Below are 18,487 nucleotides of genomic sequence, written 5' to 3'. Positions count from 1 at the left end.
AGTGTGCTGCTCAAGAGGAGCTGGTGACCTTCTTTTCTTCTCGCAGACTGGGCTGGCAGGGAGCCACTGGCAGGGTATTTTTTTATGATGGAAAATGTTTCCTTCTTAGGGTTATTTGGCTTATCTAAGTTTTCACTAAGAAAATTCCATGCAGGTTTAAACAAATAAAGCTTTGGCAATGTCTTTCATATCTTTTTCCTTCTTTCTGAGGAACAACACGCTTTTTGTAAGAAGAGGATGATGTTACGCATTAGGAGTTTTAGTTTGTGCAGGGTGTCGGTGCTAGATGGCTCAGGGGGCTAAGGAGGAGTGCAGGAATCAGGTGTCCTTGGAGCCATTGGGATGGTGCAGATTCCCATCAGCCTCGTCTTCTTTCAGCAGTGTAACAAAAATAGCACTTTTAATGGTGAGTCAAACATCACTGATGTTTCATATTGATTACTGAGTGTAAAGGTCAGTATGAATCGCGCCTGGAACACTTGAATGCCACCCCTGAGCTGGCTGAGGAGGGAAGCGATGGCCCTGCATTTGTGATCTTCAGCCCATCTGCTCCTCTGAGTGCCATTAAAAAGGAAGTGAAATGGAGGATGTATGGTTTGTAGAAAAGAGCATGACTGTTTTGTCACCTTCTTCCTTGCAAACACATATTGATTTGCACTTGCAGGGCAGGCTTATTTTAAGGTGTCAGGGCAGTAGGATACCAAGTTTATCAAAGTAAGCAACCAACTTTAGAAGTTCTAGTAGACAGCAGAAACCAAAAGTTTTGTCCTTTACTTCACAAGCCATACAGTTTGTTTTAGCCCATAAACTAATACAGTATAAAGCATGAAAATATCAGCCCCAGAAAAATTAAGTCAAGCACCTTCTAACAATGATTTGTCTTAAAACAGGGTCGTGCAACCTACATTAACTCTGCAATCCACGTTAACAGGCCCTTATAATAACTTTGCAGAGCAACATTTGACATCCTCTACTGAAGTACTTTTGCCAGCCTCTATAGTCAACAGATACAGGGTCTTAAAATAGAACCACATGTCTCCAAAAATGAGCAAATAGGTATGAGAGGAATGTCACACAATTGTTTATGCAGCTATGATACTTTTTGAAAGATTTTGCTGGTAAATATCGGTGGCATGTTTGTTACTAGTTGTCACTGTGGCAAAATAAAATTATGGATTAAAAATTATTTTTAGAAATGGAAACTGCTGCCACTGGGCATAATTCTAAAGAGGGGTGGAGATACTATAACCTGACAGTATTAATTAAATCATATTCATGCTGTTTCATTCTGTTTTGCCTTAGAAAAATTGCTAAGACCCTTAATGAAAGTTTGACAAAAAACCTATTTTAAAAAGGGGAAGGTCTGTTCTGGCATTGTCTGGTTGTCTTGTTTAAGGCACAGGAGAGGCTAAGTAATGCAGGACTGGACTTTTTCATCACTGAAATCAGTAAAAATGAAAGACTTCAACACTAATATTAACCATTGCAGAGAGGAAGAGGCTGTCTTACAATCTGTTTGCATTATTGAGGCTGGTTTTCAGATTTCATTTTTAAAACTTTTGTTATTCTTTTCTCCTAAAATAAGACATAGTGCATATGTCCAGTCTACCTATAAATCTTAAGCCAGCAACATTCAATTTGGAACCAAAATCATCTTACACATAAGCAGTGCGAGCTGAAAGTCTGAAGTGCTAAGCAGCTGGGCTTTTATTATGCTCGTCGTCATCAGGTATACTCAGTTAAATTTACACAGTCAACGTTTTGTTTTCAATTGTCTGAAACACTTTTGCTCAGCTTATTTCTACCATGTTTCAAGCCAGAGTGGTGTTTGCAGCAGCTCTGCACTCCACTGTTCAGCATCTAAGTCCTATATGTGCAATACAACATCCATTATACAGGTATAGGTATAATAAGCATATGACAATTACAAAGATGCTGGTTTTTTTCTACAAATGTTAAAATTTCCTGGATATATTAATTTCCTCCACCTTTTAACCACACATACAGGAGTCAGAGGTAGATTTGAGATATTTTCATTGACACTAATGATAATTTTCACTTTTTTTGTTTGTTGGCTAACATTAATTCAGTGTCAACCTGTTTGCTCTGTTGTCATTAAGGATTTAGGTTAGCAACTCTTACTTTTTAAGTTTCTTGGGCCCAGATTCCAGCTCTATTCAAATTAGAGGTGTGATCCCTCAACATGATCATACCTATGCAGTTAGGAAAGATGATACCTACTGGTGGTTTTCAGATGAATGACAGAGTTCTTTAGAAGTAAATTATTATCTGACTTCCCTTCTTTTCACATATTCATTTCCCGGCCAGACTTGCACAGATCACATGAAGACACGTTTGCATTAGACATGCTGTCATGATTTGAAATGTGGACCAAACAAATAATACCATGTATACTCCAGCTTTGCTATTAGCTTTAATGTGAGTTGCCTAACAACTTTCTGTTGCCTCACCATTTGTAAGGTGGTTCTGCTATTTAATTTTCCCTCAGGAGTGCTGTGAAAATCAGCACAAGCAGGCAACGTTTATAATGAACTTTAAACTTGTAAAGTGCTGCTAAACTTCTAAGTACCATTTACTTCAGCTACCACTTTCTTTGTTCAGAAGTAGATTTGAGGTAATATAACTTAACAACCATAACAATGACATGAAAGACACAGAAATATGTATTAAACCAATTTTTTAACCATCAGCTGCCAAACTACAGTCTTCTCTGTTGGTGGACAGTAAAGAACTGATTGTACTTTTTTTTTTTTAATAAGGGAGCATTCAGAGCGCTGATGCTTTGAATGAATTCCAGCATAATAATTACATCCTACCATATCTAAATATCAATTAGATGTGGTCTTTTTTAGTTCGTTTCCTGTTCCGCATTGCTGGGTTGTGTTGCTGTGCCCTGTTGAACAGTAGCCACATTCACTCTAAAGTTGGCAACATTTTTGTGACAGACAAAGTGATAGCTTTATGTCTCAAGGATGATTCTCTGAATGCTTCCACAGACACTGGTTTTGCTCTGGGGCAGCTTGAGTAGTGTTGCTTTGGCTTACAGTAGCCTAAGTGTGTGTAGGGATTATACTGCAATAATAACTATATAAATATCAAATGATTAATAATATTTTATAGTGTGGACAGTTGATGAATGTAAAGCTGAATCTTGTCAGGCAGAGATTTAACTACAGGAACAATATAAAATTCACTACTCAATACTAACCCCCCCCCCCCAATCTTAGAATTAGTATTTACCCTCTTGGGTTTTTTCCTCGAGTTCATTGGGATGAATTGTGAATATGGACTTTCCACTTCAATTAATTTACAGAACATTAGGCCCCTGGTATGTATACTGTGTGCAGTGGTGTGGTATCTGAGTTATAGTCAATAGTTATACCAAGTGCTATTCAATTATTCTTTTCATTGGATATTATGCCAAATTTCTTTGGGGGCAAAATATAAGATTCAGTGACCAAAAAAAATCATTTATTTATGAAGGACATGGTTGAGAGCCCACGAGTAGTGCAGAAATCAAATTCTTTTCATTCGCTTGCAAGCCCACTTCAGCAACTCAGCAGAGTACAGCGCAGAAAGAAAAGAGGATGGGAAGAGGACTATTTCAGTTTGATGGCATTGTGAGATACCGAGCCCTTTAAACTCCAGGCCAAATAAAATTTCAAGGTACTTGGCACCATGCCCTTTATTTGCCGGGATGTAGGCCCTGATACCACAGTGCTGAAGAAAATAAGGAGGTTTCCAGATGGCTCTGAAGAAAGTTGGATGTGATACTTAAAAGTGTCTTACAGTCTTGCTTTATCCGGACTTTGGTCCTTAAGAGTCATTTTTGTATATGAATCACAGATTTGGTTTCTGCTGATGGGTATCTGCTCAGCATCTTTCAGATGGTGCATCTATAGAATGGGGCTGATCTTAAGACCCATAGCATGAGCAGAAAATTCCTTAGTTATAGTGAGACTGACCTCAGCTTTCAAAATTAAATTGGGCGATATTTGTGTAAACGTTTGGTCCCTCCTTGTTGCAGTGACTAACCAAGGTGATCTGCAGTGGAAGATTAGGGCCTTGTTTTATAAAATTGCAACTTTGGAGTAACGCTTTATGTTTGTGAAATCAGACAAAGGGTCACCGGCCTACCCGCTTTGTAGAAATGGAAGGTTTCTTAGCTTAGACATCACCAAATGTTCCCAAAAGACAGACTCAGATCCAACAAGGAGTTAAGGTTACAGCTGAAAGCTGAGCTGTTTGCCAGGGAGCAAGACAAGCCTTGATCTTTTTGCTCAGTAATCTTTTTGCTCAGTAATCTTTTTGCTCAGTAATCTTTTTGCTCAGTAATCTTTTAACGGGCAAAAGAAACATGGTTTCTTTTCCTGTCAGGTAATTTACATCCAAGATTCAAAAGAGGGAGTAGTGACTGGGTGACCTTAGCTTGCATAAAACAGAGCTTCAAACAGAGCTAAACTGTTTCTAGTGAGCCTGGCTGGTCTTTTGACAATACTCTTGTATTGCTTTGGGATACCCAGAGTCCCCGGGCACAGATTTATTCTGCACTCTAATTGGAAATGCCTAGGAAAGGTGACAATCTGAGAGATTTATAACTAATTGCAATGATTAAAGTGTTAATTCTGAAATATCTCACTAACATATACCATTTTCATGTTTCTATCTAGTAAGCAAGATAAATCTGTGAACAAGGACTTCAGTGCCCATCAGTCTTGTTGACTAAACATCACATATTGAGAGTTGGCTGTTATGTGAAGAAAATTACTTATTAGAATAATGGTTTTGAAAGTTGCATACAGGGCTGGCATCCTTCAGATTAATATATTTGTTTCAGATAAATTAAAATAGGGTTTCATATGATGAAATCGGGGCTAGGTGCGCTAATGGGGACAATCTGTACATGCAATCCACAGAGGCCCTTAATTTTGGACACCAACAAGAGATGTGCATGGCAGTTGTGGATGATTGTTTGTACAGAGCTTGTACATATATAATATTTCTGCTCACCTAATTCACACATGGGCATGTTTGAAAATAAACCCATATATCATTTTCCTTCTTTTAGCAGAATTATAGTGACTTTCATACATATTTCTCAAATGCCACCGTAGCCCAATTGCCCTGGAAGACAGATCAGTATTCAAACTGTCAGCAAAGAAGACTGATGTTGGTCATAAGTCCCTATTATCTGAAAGATTTGATGTGGACTTGAGTTGGGACACAGCTTTGATCAATGCTACTTAACTGTATGTTAACCATATACCTGATGGCTCATCTACACATGGTAGAATGGAGATCAAATTATGCTGAAAAGTACTTGTAAATGTGGGTGCTAATTGTGATGCTACACTGATAAACAAAGCGTCAGCTCTGGATGACGCATTATTAGATGTACTGAAGTACAGCACCGAGTCCAGCTGTAAGAGTGCAGCTATGATTGTGTCGCAGCTTGGAACCGCACATACTGCACAGTGCTAGGAAAGAGGTTAGCTGTATAATACACCTCCTAACATTACCTCCCACCTCAGTAAATCTACTTGATTAATGAGATACTGACATTTTATTAGATTATTTTGCATCACCAGTGCACAAGCACCCTTTAAAATTTCGTATCCTGATTTCTAGGCTTATCATTTTCTTACAAGTCACTACTTTTGAGAGCAGGTTGTGCTGTATTACGGCTGGCTGACTCATAAAATCCCACGGCACATGGAGATCTGAGCTTATACTTCTTGAATATTTTTCATGCTGTAATGAAATAGAAGTCTTTGAAATAGGCACGAGACACATGCACATGCTCTAGGATGGCCAGAAGTGGGGTACACCCATAGGGTTGTGGGAGAGCCCAGTCCTTGTTACCTGCTCTGCCTTACGTGGAGCAGAATCCCAAACTCCAGGTGAGCATCCTTATTCCCACAATATATCACCAAGTACCTTAGCTCCAATTATAATGCAGGTTTCATTTCTTCCCTGTCGTCTTCTCTGGAGTGGACAGCAGTGCCCCTCAAGAGGCTATTATGTATTGCTGTCTATGATACAGCTAGCCGGTATAGCAGGAGGATGTTGATACTCCCTCCTCTACTGTTTAAATAAGCAAAAAATGAGCCTATGAATGTCCTAGTCATAAAATTGCTTCGTTTTTTTTCAGTTGGAAACTAAGTATCAAATATAACCATTACAACATGAATGAATGTGAATTCTCTTTGTCTAACTCTCTACTTAGCAACTCCGTTAACAGCTCTCTCTCTCTCTCTCTCTCTCTCTCTCAAATCAGATGGTGCTTCTAAGGCTAAAGCATGTCGGATGCCTGGAAGCATTTCTGTTTTCAGTGAGAACCTCTGTTAACATGACACAATCCCTTTAAAATGCAGACATGCACTCAGCAAATTTGATAAGTCCTGAGATGAATTTAGATGCACAAAGATGGTGAAGCAGCCTAATCCTTCCTACAGAAGATAATATTTAAACGAATTTATTTCAATCAAGGAAACACCTGGGCAAGCTTATTTAATATAGTCTTTGCATTTAATTATCTCCACTGAAGGGGCACTTGCCATATTTCAAAATATGATTATTTTCTTTCGTATTATTTTAAGATCCTCAAAGGAAACCTGGAGAGAAATAAAAAAAGGGCTCTTAATTAACCTGAGCCACCAGAAGTCATCTTTTTGGAATAGGGAAGCTGGGATATGGGACTGAAAATAAATAGTACTTTAAAAATCGGACTCTCTACATGAATAATGAAGAATAGCTGTTAAAACCTGAAAAGAATTCTGTATGAATGAATTGTTGCTAGGCATTAATATCAGAAAGGCACACTTACACATTAAACTGTCTTATGGAGAAAAGACAAAAATAGAAAAAATAATTCTGTGAAGAACTCAATATGGTCAAAATTATTGGCAGAAGTCAAGGAAGTGTAAAATTATGATATACCCAGAGAACAGTACAGCCCAGAGTCAGCGTCTCGGTTCTTTTCTTCTCTCCTGTTGCTCTTGTGTGGTTGGCATAAAGCAAGCTATTCCTTTTGGGAAGAATTTATTCCCTAGTATATCTCTGGCAAGCACTTTTACCATGAGTGCTCTGACTGCTTAATCCAATTACCCTCATACTTGCAAGAGGGAATACTGTATAAGAAAACAGGAGACGCTGTTCTCTCCACCACAACTGGAACTGCAATATGAACAGGGCTTGGATGTTTTTATTCTAGATAGCAAATTAACAGACTATGGCAACTTATGCATGAGTAATTAGATCACTGCTTTTTTGCAGCATCAGTACTACATGAAAGGCTATTTGCAACATGGGTTTGTACAGGATGAGTGTAATTGTATGTATGTATCATCCAAAAGTTGCTTTGGTTGCCTAGGCACAAGCAAGAGGGGAATTGTGCCCATTTTAGGCAATTATTTAGTATTGCACTTCTGGGCTTCTCTTGTTTAATCATTTAACATGTTAACTTTGCTCCTTGAAAGGCTAAATACAGTCTTGCAAAGATCATGTTACATGTGCCTTAACCTTTGCAAGAAGCCAGACAGCCCCTCATGCTATCAGTAACAGATTTGCCTTGTATTCTACTCCCTTTAGGAACTGTATGTTCTACACTCTGTAGGTGTGAAAAGGGATCAAAGCCAGTTTTCCAACGGAAGTACTCTTGCCTTTTATTCTACCAAGCAATTACACAAATTTTAATTTCCAGTCAAAGTCATGCCGTTACCAGATCATACTACTGCTTCATCTGGACAAAAAATTAAGCTGTTTTATGCCACTTGCAAAACTAATTCAAAGTCAACTCTCACTCTTGAAGACAGACTTCTTTTTTCCTTAGTTTTTTAAAAAGTGTGAGGTTTATTTCACTTTTCTGTAGATGCTTTGTATAGGTGCTTATACTATCCTTTTATCACTATTGGTCAATCAAACTCATCTGAAAAAATTCCCCTGGGCTCAGTCTTGGCGTTGAAAGTGTGTGCTTTCTCCAGGAAACATTTAAAATGACAGGAAATGCTTGTGAAAGATGGGAAATAATGAGGGGGGGGGGAAATGTTTTCTGATCATCTATGTTTGTGTTCTTGCAACTGATGATATTTTCACAATTGAACTGAAATATATTGCTATTCTATTTGTCATAGAATTGTATTCAAGCTGTTCCCAGAGATGGCACGCTGGATGAGGTGGCAGCATGAAACCCGTATTCCTCCCGTTTTCCCACCTGCAAAGGGGCAGTGAGTCCAGTACGTCAGTCCTCTCTCTCAAGTCACCCTTTGAATATTATGTCACGCTATTGACATCGCATGGCGACATTAAAGATGAAAGTGAATAGAAATCGGAGAGTCTGTAAGGTCGCAAAGAGGGAGGGAGGTCAGCTACATGGCAAGAGCCGCGCCATCCTGGAAACGGGTGGAAGGGCCAACAGAGAGCATGGCCCACTGCTCGGCTTCGTGCGAAGGCAGTTTAGCCCTGACAAACGGCTACCTAGTGGCTGGTCCTCTGCCTGCGGCAGGCTCTGGGCCGGGCTGCGGCCTGCAGACCCCCACGGGCCCGGTTTATTTCAGCCACTGCGGCCGCAGGCACCCCCGGCCCTGCCCGCGCACGGGTAACCCGCTGGCTGTCAGGGACACCCGGGTGGGGCTTCCACCCGCCGTGACACGGCGCGGGGGGCGGCGAGGCGAGGCGGGGGCAGGCCGGCGCTGCAGTGGGGGTGAGGAGGAGGAGGAGGAGTGGAGAAGAACTGAGAGGGGAAAAGCGAGGGGGGCGTGAAGGAGCGGGGGGGTGAAAGGGGAGTGAGCGGAGAGGAGGCGGCCGCGGGGAGCGGAGCGGGACGGCGGCGAGCTGCCCGAACCAGCGGCTGCCGGCGGGCGAGGCGCCCGGGCCATGGCGCGGCGGGACGGCGGTGGCGGGGGGGTGCCCCGCCTGCTGCTCTGGCTGGCGCTGTGGGGGCTATGGCGCGGCGGCGACGCTGGCGCCCTGCCCGCCCGCGGGGCGGCCCTGCCCTTCGGCGCGGACCCGCCGGCGGCGTGCAGCCCGCGCTGCCAGCACGGCGGGCTCTGCCTCGGCAACGGCACCTGCCTCTGCTCCAAGGGCTACGAGGGCGAGCTCTGCCAGCACGGTAACGGCCCGGCCTCGCACCGCGGGAGGGGCGCCCGGAGGTGCCGGTGGGCGGGAAGGTGGCGGCGGGTTGCGGTGGGGAGCCGCCGTGGGGTGGGCGCCGCTGTGGGGCGGCCGCGGGGCGATGGCGGGCGGGGAGAGGCCGCTCCGCGCCTCGCGTCGCCGCGGGGGAAAGGTGAGAAGGGCCGCAGACAGGGCCGCGCCCGGCCCCAGGCCGCCCGGAGAGCCCGGCGGCGGGGCGCCCCGTCACGCATCGCCTGCCCGAGGCTGTGGGGACCTTTTCGTTGGTGGTGGTCCCTGGGGACGCGTCTCGGCCTGTACAGGGCTGGGCACAGGTGCCTGTGTTAGCTCTCTGACCTGTCAGCCTTGCTGGAAGTAATCCCTCCAGGAAGGTCTGAGGAGCTCGGGTTTGGATCTGGTGTGAGAGTTTGGTGGTTAGATGCCAGGGTGGACGTAAATAAAAGAAGGTGGAAGAAGAGGGGTAAAGACACCCGGTTTCTGGTGAGGCGAGGCAATGATAGCAAACTGATAGAGCACAACCAAGAGCCAGCTCCTTTATGAAGACACTCACGTAGGTGAGTAGACCCAGCCGTCGGAAAAGGTGGTGTTGTCAGCAGACAGCGTTTTACCACTTTAACATTGGGTAAACGTCCACTTACTGGACAGGCTTCTGCATCGGCTTCCTTTTATCATTTTCACTGTGCATGTTTAAATACTTGCCTGAGTAAGGAATGATGCTTTTAGAGGCTTGACGGCTTTCCAAGCCTCAGCAACGTTAAACTGGTATTTCTAGGTGCAATGAGTGAGAATAGTACTAATGAAAAGATCAAAAAAGTGTGTAGAAAGTAGGTTATCTCTTGTTTGTTTAGAATATGTTATGCTTGTAAAAATACTGGAATTTACTTCCTAGATGTTACCTGACCCACAGAGTCATTTGTACATCCCATTTCCATGGTAGGAGGCGTAAAGCTAGGGTGAACTGACATCTGTTCCTCTTGGTTTCCAAGGGGAGACAAAGTATTTTTTAAAATGTCACCCAGTATGCAAAAGTAAACACTGGGGAGAAGAGTTTTAGTTTAAACCCTCTTTAATGTAACATGCCTGATTTCTAATTCCTTTCTTCAAAAGTTTTAACTGCAGAGCATTGTGGCTATTAATTGCTAAAAATCACTCAAGATCAGGAGTTCTTTTGCTTCACATGTCCTGTGTGAAGAGGTGATATGATTGTACAATATTTGTTCTAGTTTTCAATGCCCTTCATTTAAAATGTGATTATTTTTTTTTTAAACTCTGAAATGGGATGCTGAAAATTTCATTCAGCACTGTAATCATTCATGGAGCGTTGTTTTATTTAGAGGCTGAGGCTAGCAGGTGGTGATAAATGATGTATAGCTAATGCGCTGCGTAGTGGGGATGAATAACTATGCTGTATGCACTGTTGCAAACAACTGTTGGATCCTAGACATTTTGGGGTTTAGGGGAGATGTGAAAGATTGTTGGAGATGCAGATCCGTTTTTGAACTAGAGAGGTGAACTGTCTGGAATTGTTAAGGGAACCACTAAATGCTTGCTTTGATAAGGTCATCAATGTAGAAAAAAAATTGGATAAATGAAGCTTAATCCCTTGTTTTGTCAAGAAAACTGAACTGAAAACTATGTGAAATAACACAGAAATAGAGTTTTTCGTAAGTTGAGAGCTCTTGCATGGCACTTCCAATGAACTGAAAGCATCTGGTGGAAGTTATGCAGAGCTGAGTGCTGAACATGCCTGTGTCCTTTATTTGCATGCAAATACTCATTCTGCAGATACTAATGTGAAAAATCCTCTGTTCTTCAGTTGAATTGCTTGAGAGTGCTATAAGTATATGAGGGCAAAATAAGTGTGGTGTTACTCACTGCTCACCTTTTCCCTTTTCTTCCCTCTGTTTCAGACTTCTTACCCATCCAGTCAAAGGATAAAGCGATGTGGTGTAGAGAACTCATCTCACACCTGCAGTTAATTCAGATGAGACTCTCTGAAATGCATGGGTTTCTAAAATCTGTGTGTGAATAAACAAATGTTTTCTCAGACACCAGGGCTGATTCAGGAATGATTTATGAGTAGCAGGGAGGCCTATGTGATAGGTAATTAATTTTCAATCTGACTGGACTTACCCAGAATTTTGCAAAATGAAGATTTTTATTTGTGCCTTATCCAACCTGTCCAAGGTGTCAGCAATGAAAAAGTTGCAGAATCTGTGATGATCATAATGCTTTTCTCCCAACAGATAATTACAGTTATGACAAAAGTTACATTTATCTCAGATGATTTCTAAACAAACACTGTACATTTCAGAAAGGTCTCTGAGAGGCCAGCTGAGGCAAAAAAAGAGGGTGGGGAGGAAGGAAGTGCTGACTTACTTCTGGAGACATTTTAGAGAAGAGGTATGAGGAAATGAGCATGTAGTTTTTCTGGAGAGGTATGTAGGAATCCAGTAGAGTGAAGTCTGATATTTCATCTTAAGAATCAGAAGATGTCCCTGAAGTTGCAGCATTTTTTATTAAATCATTTCTTCTTACCACCTCTTTTCTCACCTGTCATTTCTTGACTTCAATTATCAAAAGCTTCTTTGGCAGTCCAGCTGTGTTCCTTTGTTCCTTTTTAATATGGCTCTTTCTTCTGCCTGTTCTGTCTAGGGTCCAAAAGCTTCCTTAGTTTTGAGTGTTTGAAAGCTTAAAATGGTGGAGTGCTGTCTGTGCAGGGAAACTATTTCACCTGATCGGCAATATAGGATGGCAGGGAAAATATATCTTAGGAAATGTGAAGACAAACTGAGTACTCGGAGACTAAAATAATGCGAATTTCTTACGCACTTAAGTAGTAACTTTGGTAAACTTCACCAATATTTATCCAAGCTTTGCTTGTTGTCTGTCTTACAGCAACATGTTATCCAAAATGCAAAAATGGTGGGGAGTGCCTCAGACCTGGAAAATGCAGATGTCCACCTGGCTATGGGGGTAGATACTGTCATAAAGGTGAGTAAGACCCAAACAAGTGATAGCTTGGAAAGACAAGGAGTTTGAAAACAGACAAATTTAATTTGGGACTCCTCAAGTCCAGGATCTAATGCACTTTGAAATGATGGCCTTAATTCCTTAGACCTCTGACCTTACTGTCAAAAAATGCATGGCCTAGAGGATCTGCATGCTTGCAGGAGAATGGGGTGGAGTATATGTACTGAAATGTGTTGTGACAATCTGAGAGAATTTTGTCCCTTGGAAAACACCTTGTTTATGTGTTATGTAAATATTCTGTTTAACATTCTGTAACAGAGTCTTTCTAAATAATTTAATGAGATGACTTGTGTAGATGATACATATTTCTGCATTAGGTGGTTGAAACTTTTGTGTAGTATCTGCAAGATGGTAATAGTGAGGGCAAGTCGCTCAAGATATGCGTGGCAATGTACTGTTGATAGGTAATGGGAGATGACACAGATAAGGAGTAGCAAAGACCAGTTTTTATGGTTTTGTGAAGCCTATTGAATATATGCATGGATTGGAAAAGGCAATCCAAGAAAATGTTGTGTTGTTATGAACTGATCAGACTACTGATGATAACGAGTTCTGGGATAAAAGCGGAAGCAAACTTGAAGTAGTTTGAAGGGAAAATGATGTAGTAGGCAAGATATCCCCAGAGAGCGAAGGAAAAGAAAGCATTGTTTTCCTTTCAGAAGAAAAGCCTCAATCTGGCACTTAAAAAATTTCTAGGAGTTCTTTTTGAAAAGATGCTGGTAAACTAGTTGGGCAGTCATCACTGTGCTGAGAACTTAATAAGCATTCTGCCTGACTGTGGTCACAGCAGCTAGCAACACCTCACAGGATTCTCTGTTTATGCTTGATGTTTATTCTGTGGGCATTTTCTTTATTTCCTTCAAACGTGAAATAGCTACAAGGCTTTTCTTGGAGTGTAACCTAATGGGTACTTGGAGAAGAAACTCGGCTAGCTTCTGCAGCTCTCTGGAGTCTTGTTGTTGGGTTGTCTGGGTTTGGGGTTTTTTGTTTGTTTGTTTTATTTTTTAATAAAGCTGTATTTGGTATTTTATGAAGAAGGCATGACCTGAGTGTGCCTAATGTGGTAACATCTGTCTAAGTTTGCAGAAGCTTAAACTGTAGCTCTGGGATGTTAACTAGACTGAATGGGAATTCAATTGCCAGTGATAATAATTTGATATCAAAATTTTTAACATTATAGAGGAATTAAAAAAGATGAGGAAGTGTCTTCTAACGAAGATCTGTATAACACAGTACTGTTGTGTAATGCATTCGGAAATAACTGTTCATTTTGAGTAGACGTAACAGTGTTGACAGCAATGAGGTAAACTGGAGCATGGTCAGCTTCATTTTCCAGCCAAAGGATTTTTATTTTTTTTAAATTTTTTAAAAGCCAACTGAAAGCTTAGGTTTGTGGGGTCTTGACAGGGACCCCACAAGAAAGGGGAACTTGACGTTCTCAGAAGAGCCTAAATCAGAAGCAAGGTGAGAAGTACTACTGAAATAGAAAAAGCAGAGTGAGGATTCATGCTAATACTACAGTCTAGATTTTGATTTGTATGTGAGTAAAAGTCCTACTTGTATTTGTTATCATGTTATCCCTGTAAGGCAAAGGATGTGCTTGTGGTCGCCTTTAAAGTGGCGTACTGTGGCTTATGGAGCCTGGATGTACAAACTTGCACTGTGGTGCAATGTGCTATTACAGAATTGCAGAGAGTCACAGAATGGTTGAAGTTGGAAGGGACCTCTGGAGGTCATCTTGTCCAACCCCCCTGCTCAAGCAGGGCCATCTAGAGCCAGTTGCCAAGGACCATGTCCAGATGGCTTTTGAATATCTCCAAGGACGGAGACTCCACAACTTCCCAGGGTAACCTGTGCCAGTGCTTGGTCACCCTCACTGTGAAGCCATGCTGACTATTCCTGATTATTTTCTTGTCCTTAATGTGCCTGGAAACGGTTTCCAGGTGTTCCATTACCTTACCAGGGATTGAGGTGAGGCTGACTGGCGTGTAGTTCCCTGGGTCCTCCTTGCCCTTCTTGAAGACTGGAGTGATATTTGCTTTCCTCCAGTCTTCAGGCACTTCTCCCGGTCACCACGATCGATCAAATACAATCAATATTAAATACATTAACTTATACTGTGTGACAAAGAAATATGCAAACAAGCTTTGAAGAGTTTTTCCAGCTGTACTGGAGTTGACTTGCATGTCCTTGTGTGTTCAGCATTTGTGCCAAAAATCTGTTAGCTGAAATGATGCTCAAAACTTGTGGTAGAACAGAGATTTGGACTTTTTTCTACCAAGTATCAAGCAGACATCCCAATTGTCCATCATTATAATGAAGGATAGTTGTTTCTCTTCAATACAGTGAAGGTGGTGTATACATTTACATTCATGCTTGTGAAAGGATGCATTTGATTGTACAGAACAGTGATTATGCCATATTTCAAAGTTGGTGCATACCACAGTTGATACCAATCATATGTCTGGCATAAATAATGCTTCATTAGTGAGGCCTTCAGGGCTTTGATGTGTAGAATGATTCTGGAATGAGGAGGCTGACCTAGACAGTTGGCCTTTAGGAAGGCACCACTTGACTATAGTTATAGGTTCATTTGTCAAAGTAATATCCCCTTCTCTTCCTCTTGTTATGTGTAGGTCCTGTCGGGTAAGGAAATATGTGAATCCGTGACCACATGTTACTGGCTTACCAGCTGTGATTTGGCAAGATCGATAAGCATATGCATGTTAGTAGTTACTGTGGTGTAGCTGATGAACAGTGGTGTAGCTGCTGAACAGTTGGTTCACGGTTGGGGAGGGGAGGAGCTGTGCCATAGCAATAATCATGTTTGTTGGTACTCTCCGGCTAAATGCTCAACAAACTTTTAAGGACATGCTTAATTTAAACTGCATTTTGAGTTGGCGTTTGCAAACGTGGTTCTGTCATCCTCATTCACTCCTTATAGAACTGTGCCTTGCTCTGAATAGTTGAAATTTTAGTCTTTGCAGATGTGATAAAACAAGCAGTTGATGGTAGACCAGCTGTTTAAAGATAATTATTTGAAGTCCTATGCTGCTTCTGAAATGCACTGCGTATGCTGTTCTTCCGCAGTAAGCTGTGAAGGAGGCTGTCAAAATGGTGGAGAATGCATCTCTGTCAATGGAGTTGTGAAGTGCCTTTGTGCTTCTGGCTGGACAGGATCAAGATGCCAAGAAGGTGGGTATCTACATTCATGAAAATACTTATATTGATTAAAAATATAACTGCAGTAACAAAAACATTTTAAAAGTATTAAGAGGCTAATGACTGTGGAAATGTCATTGCATTACTACAGAAATGAAGGACCTACATTATTAGTACATACTCAGATAAAATAGCGTCAAATTATTTTTGCATTACAATGTACATCTGTTAACATTTAAACCAAAATTCTGAACACAGTACATAAGTATGTTTTTCCATTTCCATGGTCCTGGAAATGCCTTTAGAGTTACACCAGTTGAGTATCGGGCCTGGAAGAAAATGTGTTTTGCCATTTTGATTTGTATCATCCTGAATCTTTCATTCTGTCAGGATTCTTTTATATCAGTTTTATAAATCCTGCTGACTTACCCATTCTTTTCTTCTAGCAATTTGTCCTCAAGGTTGTCGGAATAATGGAGCTTGTGTGGCTCCTGGGATTTGTAGCTGCCCAGCTGGATGGGTCGGTGGAGCATGTCACTTAGGTAAATGACTTCTGACATTTTTTATTTATCCTTTTCTTTACTTGTTTGATTTACCAATATAGTGTTCAAATCTTCAGTGCCTAACAAAGGTGCTAGGAAGGTATCTTAGAACAGTAGATGAGAGCTGCTTCTGCGTACTGGGGATCTTGCAAGCATGCATAAGGAGTAGATGGCTTTTCAATTTGGTCAGAAAGACAGACCTTTTCCACTTTAAGTAAATTCAGATTCAGATTTTGGTTATCACCAAATTCATTACTTGGTATGTCTTGTCAGTATTCCTGACAATTACCCTGACGAGATACCCACCTTCTTGGTGTCTTGATCCTGTCCAGCCAGAAGCACAAAGGCACTTCACAGCTCCATTGACAGAGGTGCATTCCCCACCGTTTTGACAGCCTCCTTCACAGCTTACTGCAGAAGAACAGCATACGCAGTGCATTTCAGAGGCAGCATAGGACTTCAAATTCTGACAGTATTTTCTATAAACCAATACCCCAGTGTAAAAAACTGAAAATGGCCATTACAGAAACACTATCACTACTGATGTGGGTTAGAAGCTTCATTAAATTTTATGGACGTGGAAAATTGAAACTTGCTTCTCACTTTGAGGATAAGTGAGCAGAATCAACTCCAGGTGCTCTTAAAAGAGTAAGAGGAAGCCGGCTGTAATCAGGATTAGTACTGGGATTAGACACTCCTGCTGAACAACCACTTGCCTTTTCCCCCATTTTGATTCACAAAAGCAAATGATGATTATAAAAACTTTAATCTACCCTTCTCTGGCAGGGCCTCATGTGCTCGTAACAGCACTGCCCTGATGCTAAAGGCAATAATCCTGAGACTGTAAAAAGGAAAAGTTTTTTGTTTGCTGTCTGGGAGACTGAGAGAAAGCTCATTTAAACATTGGTTTTGAACTTGATATCGTAGGTGCAAGGTCTCTGGATTAAGTCCCCTGCATTTGAAATTTTTATGTGGTGGTGGGAATCCAAATCAGCTAATGTTAGTTCTTCTGCAGTATATATAGTCAAGCAAACATTAACAAATAATACTTTAACATTCCCATTTGACCAGCAAAATGCTTATCCTTTGTATTCATCAGTGTATCGAGATAGAGAGTGATATTAAAAGGTAAGTATGGGAGATGCAGAGAACTTACAAAATGCTCCCTTTCCTGCACCAGCAATAATGGTAGAAGTGTTCAGGTTCTTAATGTCAAAATAATCACTGTTCGCGAACTAACTAGATCTGCATCCATTTTGACTTCTGTTGGTGCAGATGCTCGTAAGCAAATTGCAGCCCCTGGGTTGTTAACTGAACTGGGGTGTAGCTAGGGGACAACTAAAGCTGTGCCCGCTCAGTCCTCCTCTGCCCTTCTTGTGGGGGAACAGAAGGGCAGTGTGTGAGCAACAGCAAGTATATGGCAACTGTTTCCTCATGGATGTGGATCCAAGAAACAGCTTGGATAAGTTTCAGCAGGAATTTTTATTGTTCCTTCACTTTCATGGAGGCATCCATCTCAAAAATAGCCTGTGCCTTAAAGAGCAACAGAAATGATAGTATTTTAAAAGGGGAATGGAGCATGAATAAGACCAGACATACTGTGGCTGTATTCCAGTGAAGGCCACGATGCCATAAATTGAGAGGTATTGCTTTTCAGTTCTTCCATTATGCTTTTATTTATACTGTCCCAGTGCGGTCACCAGGGAACAATTCTGCTAGCACAGTGAGACAAAGAAGAAAAATGATCCTGTGTTGTGCTGAAGACATACTATGTATCTGGTGTCTCATTTCAGCTGTATGTAAACTACCTTGTCAACATGGAGGAAAATGCATAGCTCCAAACGTGTGCAGATGTCGACTGCCGTACTCTGGTCTACAGTGTACAAAGAAAAGGAAGGAATGAAGCAACTTCAGCAAAGATAAGCTGCATTTTCTTCATGTAACTCTTCACACAGAGATGAAGTCTGCAGCAGTGGGGGACCTTAAAACAAACATGGTAACTAATTGATTTCAGATAGCTTTTTGTCTTCAGTATATTAAGTAAATGCTTTTCCTTATGAAAGAAAAGTATTGCTGATTGTAACAAAGCTGTTAGAAGTATCCAAGTGTGTGTAGTGTATGGCACATGTTTTCTTCTGTTCTCATTTCTTTGTAAGCAGAAGTATTATGTCTTGGTTGATACAGCTGACCTTGAAATAAAATTTACTCTTCAAATAAAGTACTTCAGAATAGATCTATGCGCATCTTTTTGATTCCCCCCCCCTTTGACTAGAATTATTGCGTTATATTAATGATGTGTTTTTAAAAACCACATGAAACAAAATGTCCTTAATTCAGATCATCGGAAGTGGATGTTAGTTCAAGTATAATTTACCTTCAATAAGATTACACAGTTGCAAGAGGAAACTTGCAGAGTTTGCATCTTTCTGGAACATCAGCAAACTGCAAAGCATCTTATCAAAATCCTGGTTATCGCTTTATGTATGCTTCCTGCCCCTCCCCCCCCAATCAGATTTGGATCTTCATCAGTTAAGCAGTATTAAAAAAAACCCCAAAACACAGTACTTGTTCAGACAGTTCTAACTGTTACTTTCTAAAAG

General features: G+C 41.3%; 1 protein-coding gene across 1 annotated transcript; it reads left to right on the top strand.

Moving 5' to 3' along the window:
- The first annotated feature begins 8,895 nt into the window (after positions 1 to 8,895).
- On the top strand, positions 8,896 to 18,100 carry LOC127013640 (von Willebrand factor D and EGF domain-containing protein-like). Its single transcript, XM_050892607.1, has 5 exons — positions 8,896 to 9,130; positions 12,049 to 12,144; positions 15,274 to 15,378; positions 15,792 to 15,887; positions 17,681 to 18,100. The coding sequence occupies exons 1-5, from the start codon at positions 8,896 to 8,898 to the stop codon at positions 17,788 to 17,790; spliced, it is 642 nt and encodes a 213-aa protein (XP_050748564.1). The 3' UTR covers positions 17,791 to 18,100.
- The last annotated feature ends 387 nt before the right edge of the window (positions 18,101 to 18,487 follow it).

Source organism: Gymnogyps californianus, chromosome 2 (genome assembly GCF_018139145.2).
Source record: "Gymnogyps californianus isolate 813 chromosome 2, ASM1813914v2, whole genome shotgun sequence".
NCBI lineage: Eukaryota > Metazoa > Chordata > Aves > Accipitriformes > Cathartidae > Gymnogyps > Gymnogyps californianus.
Note: the sequence above shows the minus strand (reverse complement) of the source record. Positions and strands in the feature narration are given on the sequence as shown.

Bases quoted from the DNA above. Each gene is read 5' to 3' on its own strand.
- LOC127013640 (XM_050892607.1), top strand. From the start codon at position 8,896: ATGGCGCGGCGGGACGGCGGTGGCGGGGGGGTGCCCCGCCTGCTGCTC. The intron at 12,145-15,273 runs GTGAGTAAGACC...GTTCTTCCGCAG, and splicing joins GGGTAGATACTGTCATAAAG to TAAGCTGTGAAGGAGGCTGT. The intron at 15,888-17,680 runs GTAAATGACTTC...GTCTCATTTCAG, and splicing joins CGGTGGAGCATGTCACTTAG to CTGTATGTAAACTACCTTGT.